Raw genomic sequence first — 12,169 nt, forward strand, 5'->3', positions numbered from 1 at the left:
GGTAGCTCTCACGAGTCTCTGCGGCTCCTCTAAGCGGTCATTCCATCACCAACCTCCACAGCCAAGAATGGTAGATCGAAGATCCTATTAATCCGACTGAAAGATTAGATTCGCCGATCCGACAACCCGTCGCGGCCGCCTCCGCTGGCTCCACCACGCCGCCCTCCAGCGGTGTGTCGGGGCTTTCAGCCAATGTACTGGGCCGCGCCGCGGTCGATCGGCGGCGAGGAGCGCGTGGTGTGCGACTCGAACGGGAAGGCCAAGAACGCTTAACCTGCGGCTCGCCGGCGGCCGGGAGATTGTCCGTAGAGCCCATGAGGAAGATATTTTCATTTCCACTAGCTACGCAAAATTTTGCACCACCTTCTATAGAAATTTGGTTGGCATAAAATTAACAAGAATTGGTTCTCTCTTTTCCATTCACCGGTCCTAGAATGGTGCTGACACAAGGAGAAGGTGAAGATAGGAGGCATTAGCATCAACTTCATTAGGAACTCATTAAGCCTATGTTCCTACTCCTTTGTATTATGAGACATTTGGTGCTGTTTGCCGATCATGGCATGCGGTGCAGCATGTTCTCTGCTCTCCTGCACCTCGGTTTCCCTGGATCAAGCTTCCTCCCAGCAGTTGTCACCAAACATCCATCAGTCTCTGCAGCCCATTTGAAGGAGGAAAGCACTACAGAACCCACCATGTCATGGCTGGCTGTTGCTGCTGCACCAAATCTTGGTCCACGTAGATCAAAGATCGGCAACCAGCTTCCTGATGGAGGCAAAATTTGTATCCATGTCTCTCAATACAGCATTTAGAAACTTTTTTCTTCCGCTAAGCCAGCATTCAGAGACTAAATTTCTCAAATTTAAGAAACATGGGAGGATAAGGTGAAGTAGCAGCATTATTTGAGTGTTTATATAATTATTGAATAGGATAGTAGTGATGTTAATGGTCCAGGCTCAGGCACATGTTTTCCATAATTTTCAAATCTTGATAACCTCATCCAGTGGCCTGCAAGCTAGCTCTTTGACATTAAATAATGGAATTAGATACCTGAGAACACACTACCAGTTTGATAATTTTCTCTGACGCTTCAAACAATTTCACCAACAAAAGGAGAAGACAAAGGAGAAATCAGAGCACTTGATGATGATGAAGAACAAATACTAATTGGTCACTACTGTATACGACATCAAGGTTGTAAAGTAAAACATTTCACATTTGCAGATGTGATTGCTTCTGATCAAACATAACTACAGCAGTCTGGATGCCATACGATCAATGGACACTGCAACGTGTCCTCTCGATGTTTATTCGTACAATAAAGCAATTAAGCTAGTCCACTGCCACCGGTTGCATCTTTTCAGCTTCTTGCCTTAACTCTTCAAATAATGCAGATGACAAGTACCTTTCTCCCAAGCTCGGATGAACAGTCTGGATGATACAGGATAAGCTCAAGTCAGTGATTTCAGAAGTAGTTTTTCTAAATGAGAGGAGAATTTTAAGCATGCAAGAAAAAAAAATGATGAAAAAAGTTAATATTTCAGTTGATTTTTGTTATAGCTTCTTACTTAAACATAATTTATTATCTTTCTAAAAGGAATTCAAATTTAGCATAACCAATGTGCTTATTCATAACTTCAAATATATACATCAGATTACTACAATGTTTTTGCATATTAGCCCAGTCCTCAGATTACTTCATCAGATAAGGCCCTTTCTTAAATACCTTCAGATTCATGCAGAACTAAAATGGATTCCTTTTATGGGACATATTGATAATTACGAATTGTTTTTCAGATTATAAAGGTTATGGTACATCGCCCGTCTAGAACAACCACTTTTCTTGTGCACAAACTACAAATAAAAATAGTCAATCATGATATTCTTTACTGACAGTCAACATTATTCACATAAGTAACATAGTATAGTGATGCAAAATCTTGTTATTTTCCTCAAAATAAAGTTGTTTGTTGATGATATAAGCTTCAAAGAAAATTGAAACACCATATACATGTTAAAGATAAAGGAAAAGGATGCTGACATTTCAAATTTAATTGAAAAACTCAATTAATTCCTTCGAATAGTGGGCATCAAATTTCTAAATATTTGACAAATAAGCACAAATCTTAGTGCTTTCGTTTAGAAGAATAGGTTCAACACATTTTATGATAACCACTAAAAAATTATATAAATAATAAATTGTTCATTATAATTATTCATGCTTTCAGAAGAATTCATGTACCGATTAATTTTGTACCATTTATATTAATCATATTCTATATGGTGCATCATAAAAAGTACACGAATGGAAGCACTCATAGATGCATGAGTAGATGCAGATGCAAACACAAGCATACAACCTTCATCAAAATGCACACACTCAATTATAATGTGCCAAAATACATATCTTTGTTGATTAACTACAACAGTATTTACTACAACAATTTTGATAGTCGCGATCATAAAGGTATACCAAAGCTATTATAAGATCACAGTAACTAAAGTGTTGCCAAGTCAAATGTCCAAATCTAGGGAGCAAAATAATATTTGATAAATTGGCAAACTAAAAATACATACCACTATAAGTTTGCCTTTGTTCTCTGGCTTTCTTGCAAGCTGGAGTGCTGCAACTGTATTAGCTCCTGAGGATATTCCTACCTGTAAAATGAAATGAACTTAATCTATTAATTATTTAAAAACCAGAATATTGCATTTAATTTGTTATGCAGATATACAATCTTTATATTATTAGACACTAGTTTTATGTAAAAAACATATTTTGATGACACAATATATAAGGCAACTTAGTGCTATATGTCCCTTCAAATATTTCAGAAGAACTGTCATATGTGTTTATATGCAATTTTCTTTTGCTTTATATATTTTTATATAGAAAAATTAAACAGGTATGTTTTTACTAAACAAGTAAATAAAGGACAGTGTGGTTAATATCGTAAAGTAAGTTTTTACCAGAAGACCCTCTTTTATTGCCAATTCTCTAGCCATCTTCACTGCATCATCACTAGTGACCTGCTACATTAATTGTTTGGCATTGTTAAAAATGAAAATGACAGCGCAATGACAACCTAAGAACAAAAGACTGACTTGCCTCGAGAACTTTTTCCATTACATCCATGTCCAAAATCCCAGGCTTGAAGCCAACTCCATTGCCAGTAATAAGGTGAGGGCCTAGACACAAATTTATATAAAGCAAAATAAAACTTTTGAGTGGTGGAAAACTGATACAATTCACATTTGTGAAAATAGTATGACTTATAAAGTTTGTGAAATATAACTAGCATGAACAGTATTGTATTTCAAGATCATATTCTTGAAATCTAAATCCATGACCATATTATGTAATATTTTATTAGAATATACAAAATCTTGCATGCTGCTCATTATAGAAAAGCTAACCATTCAAGTACCTGGTTTACCACCATTCAGAACGTTCGACTCTGCAGGCTCAACTCCATATATCTATCAAATAGGGAAGAAAGATATTTTCAAATAAGGATATAAATCAAGCACATCTTGACGAATTGATGATGGGCAACTTAGTTTCACAGTAGAGTTTCTCTATGCAATACTTACTGACCATACACAATTATCCAGTACAGTCAATAACCATCAAAAAATATCCATTAACAACTAATTATGCTATATAATACCTTTACATTAGGGTTCATCGATTTGAGATATCTTCCTACACCAGTCACCGTGCCACCACTCCCAATTCCCATTACAAAGATATCTACCTGCCCCAAAGTATCCTCCCAGATCTCAGGACCTGTAGTCTCAAAATGCACCTGACATTTTTTTCTCTTTCATTAGATATTGATCGCTATGAAAAAAATAATGTGGAGAAAATGTCTTTAGATATACTGATACTTATCAAATTTTGATGTTGGAGCAAAGAACACATAAATATATTCAAACAATTAAAAGTGAGATTGCATCCTTGAATGGCTCCTGTAACAAATTTGCTTACATGATGCATAAATTTCAGACAATATACCAGTGAAATAGTTGGTATTTATCTTTTATATATGTTTTTGTATTGGTAGGCTAATCTCTAGTGCATCAATATACGAAGATAGAAAAAAGAAGAATATGTAATAACTTCTAAAAATGGTGCAGGAATTCTTTATGATGCTTGACACAGAACTAGTGTTTTTTCCAAGAAAAAAGCTTGCAACTTGATTAAAATCTATAAAATAGTGCTAAATTCTAATCTGGGATTTTGAAAACACAAAAATCTGTTCTGATATAAATTTTCCTGAAACGAATGTGTACATAGGCAAACTCAAACTGTGTAGAAACTTATCAAATAAATAGTCTCAGAGAAAGAAATGAATCATAAAAAACAGCAGATTAAAAGATGATGCATGATAATATTTCGTTGATCAAACTGCAACGATTGAAATAAACAGATAATGAACAATAGCTAGCAGGAAAAAAAGTTTTCTCCAACACTAGTTTTGAGCTTTGATTGATATCAAAAATTCAAAATGATGGAAGTCTAACATTGCATCATGCTTTTAATCATTCTTAGTGTTTGTGCATTTAAAGTGACCATCTTGGATCAAGTAATTTTCAAATAGGAATCCTCTCTGACAATGATGCAAGCACGGGCTATAACAAAAGGGACACTATTCTTAGTGCTTGTGGCAATAGGCAGGTAGTAAGGTTATATCACAGAGACTATTCATTCAGCAAAATGTTGCATACAAAGGAAAAAGTTAGAGAAATCAACAGCATGCTCAGAATATAAGGAAGACTGCAATCTTTCATACTTATATATAATTTGAAAAGTCAGAATGGTTTTGTAGATTCTGAACAGCTGTGGTGGCTGAATCTAATAAGATGTCAATTATGACACAAATATAGTGATAACTACAGCACTCATTCTTCTTCTTGTGCTACACTTTCCTTTCAAATGCTGATGAATCAAAAGGAAGAGATATATGACAGAGATTAAATTTTAAGATGTTTTGGAGTGATTAAGATTGCAAAGTAGTCCTATGGTATCATACTATGCTAAATTTAAACAAGGATAGCTGGTGTTATATGATCATAGAGAATTGCCATGATATAAGCATGTATAGCAAGAGAGAAAAACTACCTTGACATTAGCAGGATTTTCAAATTGCTGAAGCATGAAAGCATCAGGATAAGAGTCCATGAGTTCATATGCCTTTTTCACTGTTCCTCCCATTCCCTTAGTAGGGTCGGTGAGTACTAAATTAGCCCCAAAGGCCCTCATAGTGACTCTCCTCTCAAGGCTTGTGTATGAGGGCATGGTGAGCACAAGTTTGTAACCTTTTAGTGTGGCCATGCATGCTAGCCCAATCCCCATATTTCCTGATGTGGGCTCAATCAGTGTTGTCTGTCATAGGCACAAATTAATACATACATGAAGTGAATAAAGGTTGATCGATTAAGAGAGCAACATAATTTTCTTTAAACTTCAAAGCATTATATAACTTGAATCTTTCTATGGTTCTCTATAAGCATTGATCAAATGTAAATAGGCATATGCATAAGATGTAGCTAGCCACAATCAAGTCCCTCAACAAGGGGTGGTGGAATTTCAAATCTATGGTAGGCCTCCACATATTAGTCAAAAAAGATTCATGGTAAAGTGCTAGCAATGAAAAGCAGGCAAGGCTGGTCTAAATAGTCTGCAGAGAAATGACCTGTAAAGTACTTGTCTTACCACATAATCATTGTGGGCTCGCCACTACTGATCCACATAGTCTGCAGCAAAATGATGTCTAGATAGTGTCCAAATTACTTGGTCTACTTTCACAGGTGCAAGCAGACCAGTTAAGTTTTATCTGACGTCAATCTGATCTGACTGAGACTTGACCATTTCCAAAGTTTAAGACTTAAGACCATGGGATGCTGATGTGTCTTGAATCAGGAGCAAGCTTCAAACCGAGGGTCCAATATGGACTCCCCCGAACAAGCCTGAAAGAGACACTATCCGATCTACAAAATTTAGTTTAAGAATTCAACTCCACCCTTAGAAACTTAAACCTGGCATGAAAGGACTAACCCACATGCAGGCCTTTCTTTTTCCCACACAGCCTTTGGGAGGGATGGCAAATCAGATACCCATACATACAATGTTTGTGTTGAGCATGGAATGGTAGAGATCAAAGGTAATAGAAGATTAAAATGCGGGAAAAGGAAAACTACTTTTTTCGACTAAAGGTGTGGTTTTTGACAATCAAGACCATAGTATTCAAATTCAACATTGAGAGGCCCATCATGACCTAAGTTTGATGAGCAATCAACTCGCACAAGTTGCTAGCAGGCGCCTAGTAAACATCAATCTCTACTAAGTACACCCATAAAAACCTAGACAAGAAACCTCTATGGACTCTCAGGTAAATAAAATGTCCCTTCATCATCATGCAAATAGGTGTCCACATGCATGTACGAGCAAGAGAGAGAAGAGGAGAGTACATAAATTAAAATTATAATTATAGAATATTGATCATTTATTATTTAATTTACATACAATGTTTGTGTTGAGCATGGAATGGTAGAGATCAAAGGTAATAGAAGATTAAAAATGCGGGAAAAGGAAAACTTTTTTCGACTAAAGGCGTGGTTTTTGACAATCAAGACCATAGTATTCAAATTCAACATTGAGAGGTCCATCATGACCTAAGTTTGATGAGCAATCAACTCGCACAAGTTGCTAGCAGGCGCCTAGTAAACATCAATCTCTACTAAGTACACCCATAAAAACCTAGACAAGAAACCTATAATGGACTCTCAGGTAAATAAAATGTCCCTTCATCATCATGCAAATAGGTGTCCACATGCATGTACGAGTAAGAGAGAGAAGAGGAGAGTACATAAATTAAAATTATAATTATAGAATATTGATCATTTATTATTTAATTTACATATTATTGTTTAAAGTTACTTGCTATATGTTGGGTGGATGTCTGGCCAGGACACCACCTCCTAAGATCTTTTCAGTACCACGCGATGCAGCAGGAAGAAAGAAGAAACAAAATAAAACAATCAAAATACGTGGATCAACCACAAAAGGGTTCGCCTCCACGGAGCATGCAAACTTCACTATGAAAAAAAAATTTTACAAGAGGAGAACTCACTCTCAACCCTTGTATACCCAATTCTCTCTCTCTAGAAGTTCCTTTCTCAAAAGCTCTCTCTCTTTTGGAAGACCCCCTAAACCCCTGAAGTGCCTGGCGTCCGCTGTCCAGGAGCCTTCTGCTCCTTTTCTCTCAGCAACGCGCGCTTCCTTCTCTTCCTCGGTTCCGTACGGCATCCACAGCAGAAAAAACCAAACCACAGTTTTCCTCTGCGTCACAGGCCCTTTTAAAAGGGTTAAACATGACTTAGATTAGGTTTAGGAGTCCTTAATCAACCCAAATCAAGTCCCAAACCGTCGGATCAAGACCGGGACGTCCCTAGGCCCTCCGATCGTACTCCGGTCCATGGAATAGTACCGTGGACCACGAGAAATGCATGAAAAACGCCCACGCGGTCCATGCGGTCCGCCATGGACCGCCCGATCCACGTGGACCGGGGTACAGGCCCAGGCAGGGCGCCTGGGCCTGGGCCGGCCCGCGCACAGGCTGGGCCACGCGCCCGCCTGAGCCGCCCGCCCGTCGGGCCGCGCGCTTGGGTCGCGCGTCCCGCGCGTTGGCCCCGCCTGGGCCGCGCACCGCCGCCTGCAGCCACACCGCTCCATCGGCCCACCGCCGGCGGTCCTCCGCCGCCTCAGATTTCGTGCCGACTTCAAAAACTCGTATCTTCTCCGTCCAAGCTCCGTTTGAGACGATCTTGGTCTCGTTGGACTCCGTTTTTCGCCGCGAACCTCGCTGTAGGCTCAATGTGGGCTGAATCTCGAGGCTTCAAATCCTAACAATCTCCATCTCGACTCGATATTCGGCCTCCTCCAAACTTCGAGAACTTCTGAATCTCCTCGCCTCATGTCTTGGGGCAATCGTCTACTGATCATGGATGGACAAACATGGGAGTCGAGCCAGGCTGCTTGATCCCATCTCCATCGTATGCTATGCTCCTCCTGACCTGAGACCTGCTCGGGGCATCATCCTGCGGCAATAGGAATCTTACCTTGCGACGTCGCCTCTCGTCCTCCCGAGTCTCTTGTCTCGTGCCCGATCCGCCTCCTGGAGCTCCACCTCGCTCTGGGCTCCATCTGGCTCCCGAAGCTCCACCTCGCACTGGACTCCCCGCCAAGTAATAATGTCCTCTGCTCCCTTTCTTCTCCTCCAGCACAATCCTATCACCGCGTAGCACCTTCAGGATTCCTCCACCAGCTACCGTCCTGTAGCCTCTTGAATCCAATCTACTAAGTGAGATAAGATTCCGTCTGAAATCGAGTATGTATCGGACCTCCCCCAATCTCCTCACTGCACCGTCATGTGTCCTCTAGCTGACCGTCCCAATATCTCTGATCGCACAGATCGATCCATCCGGCAGATATACAGTGCCCTCACTGTTCTTCAGGGAGTCAAACAGTTCCTCTCTGCAACATACATGATAGGGGCATGCAGAATCTAATATCCACTGCTAGGAAGAAGTAAAAATCTCGTCAGATATCTCCAGAACATCTTCATCTGAATCGCTGCCGGCCGTCGCTACAGCAGCCACCGTCCGATTTTTGAGTTGAGGATAATCTCTGGTTAGATGCCCCAACTCCTCACACCGGTAATACCTAGTTTTGCTCAAGTCCCTCCTGGATTTGGACCGCCCTCGTTGCGATCTCCTGTCGCTTCGTCTACAGCCTCTTGCTCTTCCAGAAGCCACCAAAGCTGAGCTACCGTCATCTGAGCTCGAAGCTGGGTTCTCCCTCCTGAGAACCTCGTTCTAGAGTATCGCTGCAGTGACCTCATCCATCTTGATAGTGCTTTTCTCCACTAGAAGAGCAGTCACCAAGGACTCGTGCAAAGGGGGAAGCGACGCCAGCAAAACCAACGCTCTGGTTTTCTCCTCAACATTCTCACTAACGCTGAGGAGATCGGTGAGGATCTTCTGGAAATGACTGAGATGCTCCTGCACGCTCTGTCCCTCAGACATCCGCAGTTGGTAAAACTGCCTCCAGAGGAAAAGAGTGTTGGTGAGAGACTTTGTCATGTACAACTCCTCGAGCTTCGATCATAGCACCATCGGGGAAGTCTCGCTCAGCACATGGATCACCACCTCATCCGACAGGTACATACGGATGGTACTCACCGTCTGCATCTGTAACCGTTTCCAATCCCGCACCTCCATAGTGGTCAGCTTCTCATCGCACAAAGAGCATCAATCAACCCCTGTTAGATGAGCACGTTCTTCACCCTTGCCTGCCACAAGGAGAAATTGCTCTTACCATCAAACTTATTGATCTCCATCTTGATTGTTTATGTCTTCTCCATCTTCAGTCTTGCTCAACACCGCTACAATCTACGTCCTTGTACCGCCTTGCTCTGATACTACTTGTTGGATGGATGTCTGGCCAGGACACCACCTCCCAAGACCTTTTTAGTACCACGCAATGCAGCAAGAAAAAAGAAGAAACAAACAAAACAATCAAATACGTGGATCAACCACAAAAGGGCTCGCCTCCACGGGGCATGCAAACTTCACTATGAAAAAAAGAATTTTACAAGAGGAAACCTCATCCTCAACCCTTGTACACCCAATTCTCTCTCTAGAAGTTTCTCTCTCAAAAGCTCTCTCCCTCTCTTGGAAGACCCCCTGAACCCCTGAAGTGCCTGGCGTCCACTGTCCAGGAGCCTCCTACTCCTTCTCTCTCAGCAACGCGCGCTTCCTTCTCTTCCTCGGTTCCGTACGGCATCCACAGCAGAAAAAACCAAACCACAGTTTTCCTTTGCGTCACAGGCCCTTTTTAAAAGGGTTAAACATGACTTAGATTAGGTTTAGGAGTCCTTAATCAATCCAAATTAAGTCTCAGACCGTCGGATCAAGACCGGGACGTCTCTGGGCCTCCGATCGCGGCTCCGGTCCACGGAATAGTGCCGTGGACCGTGAGAAACGCGTGGGAAACGCCCATGCGGTCCGCCATTGGACCGCCGATCCACGTGGATCGGGGTACAGGCCCAGGCAGGGCGCCTGGGCCTAGGCTGGCCCGCGCACGGGCTGGGCCGCGCGCCAGTCGGGGCCGCGCGCCTGGGTCGCGCGTCCCGCGCGTTGGCCCTGCCTGGGCCACGCGCCGCGCCGGCACCGGCAGTCCTCCACCACCTCGGATTTCGTGCCGACTTCAAAGCTCGTATTTTCTCCATCCGAACTCCGTTTGGGGCGATCTTGGTCTCGTTGGACTCCGTTTTTCGCTGCGAACCTCACTGTGGGCTCAATGTGAGCTGAATCTCGAGGCATCAAATCCTAACACTATAACTAGTGATTGTTTAACACATGATAACTACAGTCCAAATATCAGCAACCAATGCTTGATCAGTTTATCATCTCGACATGGTACCGATCTTGTTTACCTTGACCAAGATGAAGGGCAAAATATTTTAAATAATTTTGATATTTAAAATTTTAAACATCCAGCTTATAAGTTACAGCCATTAATAATATATTGGTTGACATACTAAGACACCTTAACTTGTCCTACAAAGATCGAAGTGTTTAAGACACTGACCTTGCCTGGAGTTATCAGGCCCTTCTTTTCGGCATCCTCTAACATGGCATAGGCCGGCCTGCAGACAAACAAAAATCAAAAGAGGACAGCAACAATCAGCCAAGAATCAAGACGCACAAACATGGACAAAACAGAAAGACGAGGTTTAAAAAAAAAAAAAATTGGAGCAATACAGACGTGTTTGTGCGTGTTGGTTTGTGGTTGGACTGGTCCACCTCTGATCTGGTGGACCTAATAATTTCTTCGATGAATGGGTGGTTGTGATCTAACGGGCTGATTCTTTAAGATACAAAGAAAGTTTAAGAGAAAATTCCTGTTCTTTTTATGAAAGAGATAGCCAACTTGTGATGGCAAGTTGGCAAACCCTGGTGAAAAATAAAATCCCAAAAACTCCCTTCTTTCCTAGAAACATCACAATTCCGGGTTCACAAGAAACACGCCATTTTTATAGTATTTTTTCTCTCTTTTTTTTTTGGATGAAAGGGAGGCAAGGCCACCCATTATAGCATTTATAACATTTATCTCACTGAAAAAAAGAGCATTCTTACATACCTATCTTTGACGCTGAAGAAGACTGCAAGAATTCCAGCTTAGCAGCCACCCGGGCTTCACACCCTTCACATACTTTGTTCAGATACACCAACGGGTCCTCCCAATAAGCTGAGAATTTTTCAGAACCAAAACTTTAAACCATATTGCTCAAAAATATGCAAGAAAATGTTCATCATCATGGATCTGAACTTAGAGGAAACAGACATTTTTCAAGTTGCAGAGAGGAATGAGGTTCAAAGATTAAGGTTATATACAGACTTTATGTAGAGGAAATAAGCACTTTTTGTATATATAGAGGATAATAGAAGACAAAAATTTATTTTTTTTAAAAAAAACGGTGGGTGAGGAAATACATATCGCTAATAGGAATCTATATCTTTTCTTTAGTAAAAAAAAATTGAAGCAAAATTTAACAGAGGGTGAGACAAGGGGAGGGAGCTCGCCTGTGAGGCATCCTTCTTGATTTGATTCCAGATAGATCCCTATCTTTGGAGAGGTCACCTGGGAGTCCAAGGCTTGCCGAGTGGAGAAAGAGAACTCTGTTTGAGAAGAGAGGCCTGCTGCTTCCCTTCCTCATTAGCTCCATGAACCTTGCCATCTCCCTCCCTCTCTCTCTCTCTCTCTCTGCGTGCTCCCTCCCTCTCGCTCTCGCTCTCTCTCGAGGCGAATCACTCCCTCAGTCCCTTCGTGCTATATGAATGCAACTCCCTAGGACAGGGTCAGCGACCATATAAGGGACCCACCATGTGAGTCCACAGCCCAATAGCAAGGTTAAACTGGTGGATATCTGATAATATGTGATGGCCGATAAATTGTGCCGATTGTTGGTGCTGTGTTCTTGTCGGAGTTCTCTTCACCCGGTCTGTTTAATGCCATTGCTCCTATTATTGGGCTTCGACTGCCAAAGTCCTTCACCAGAAAAGTGTCGAGCACCAAGTCCTTTTGTCAAATATGTTGTCAATT

At 41.7% G+C, this 12,169-nt stretch overlaps 1 protein-coding gene across 1 annotated transcript; it reads right to left on the minus strand.

Annotated features, from left to right (window-relative positions):
- Positions 1 to 1,121: 1,121 nt before the first annotated feature.
- On the minus strand, positions 1,122 to 11,871 carry LOC105043037 (bifunctional L-3-cyanoalanine synthase/cysteine synthase 2, mitochondrial). The gene is given in 14 exon segments (XM_010920443.4): positions 1,122 to 1,428; positions 2,575 to 2,655; positions 2,968 to 3,027; positions 3,107 to 3,186; positions 3,426 to 3,477; positions 3,669 to 3,806; positions 5,123 to 5,386; positions 10,655 to 10,712; positions 11,207 to 11,225; positions 11,228 to 11,302; positions 11,305 to 11,314; positions 11,650 to 11,676; positions 11,678 to 11,761; positions 11,763 to 11,871. Coding segments are annotated over 14 exon segments (1,089 nt in total). The 5' UTR covers positions 11,805 to 11,871; the 3' UTR covers positions 1,122 to 1,329.
- Between the last annotated feature and the right edge of the window lie 298 nt (positions 11,872 to 12,169).

Source organism: Elaeis guineensis, chromosome 4, assembly GCF_000442705.2.
Source record: "Elaeis guineensis isolate ETL-2024a chromosome 4, EG11, whole genome shotgun sequence".
NCBI classification, from domain to species: Eukaryota; Viridiplantae; Streptophyta; class Magnoliopsida; order Arecales; family Arecaceae; genus Elaeis; species Elaeis guineensis.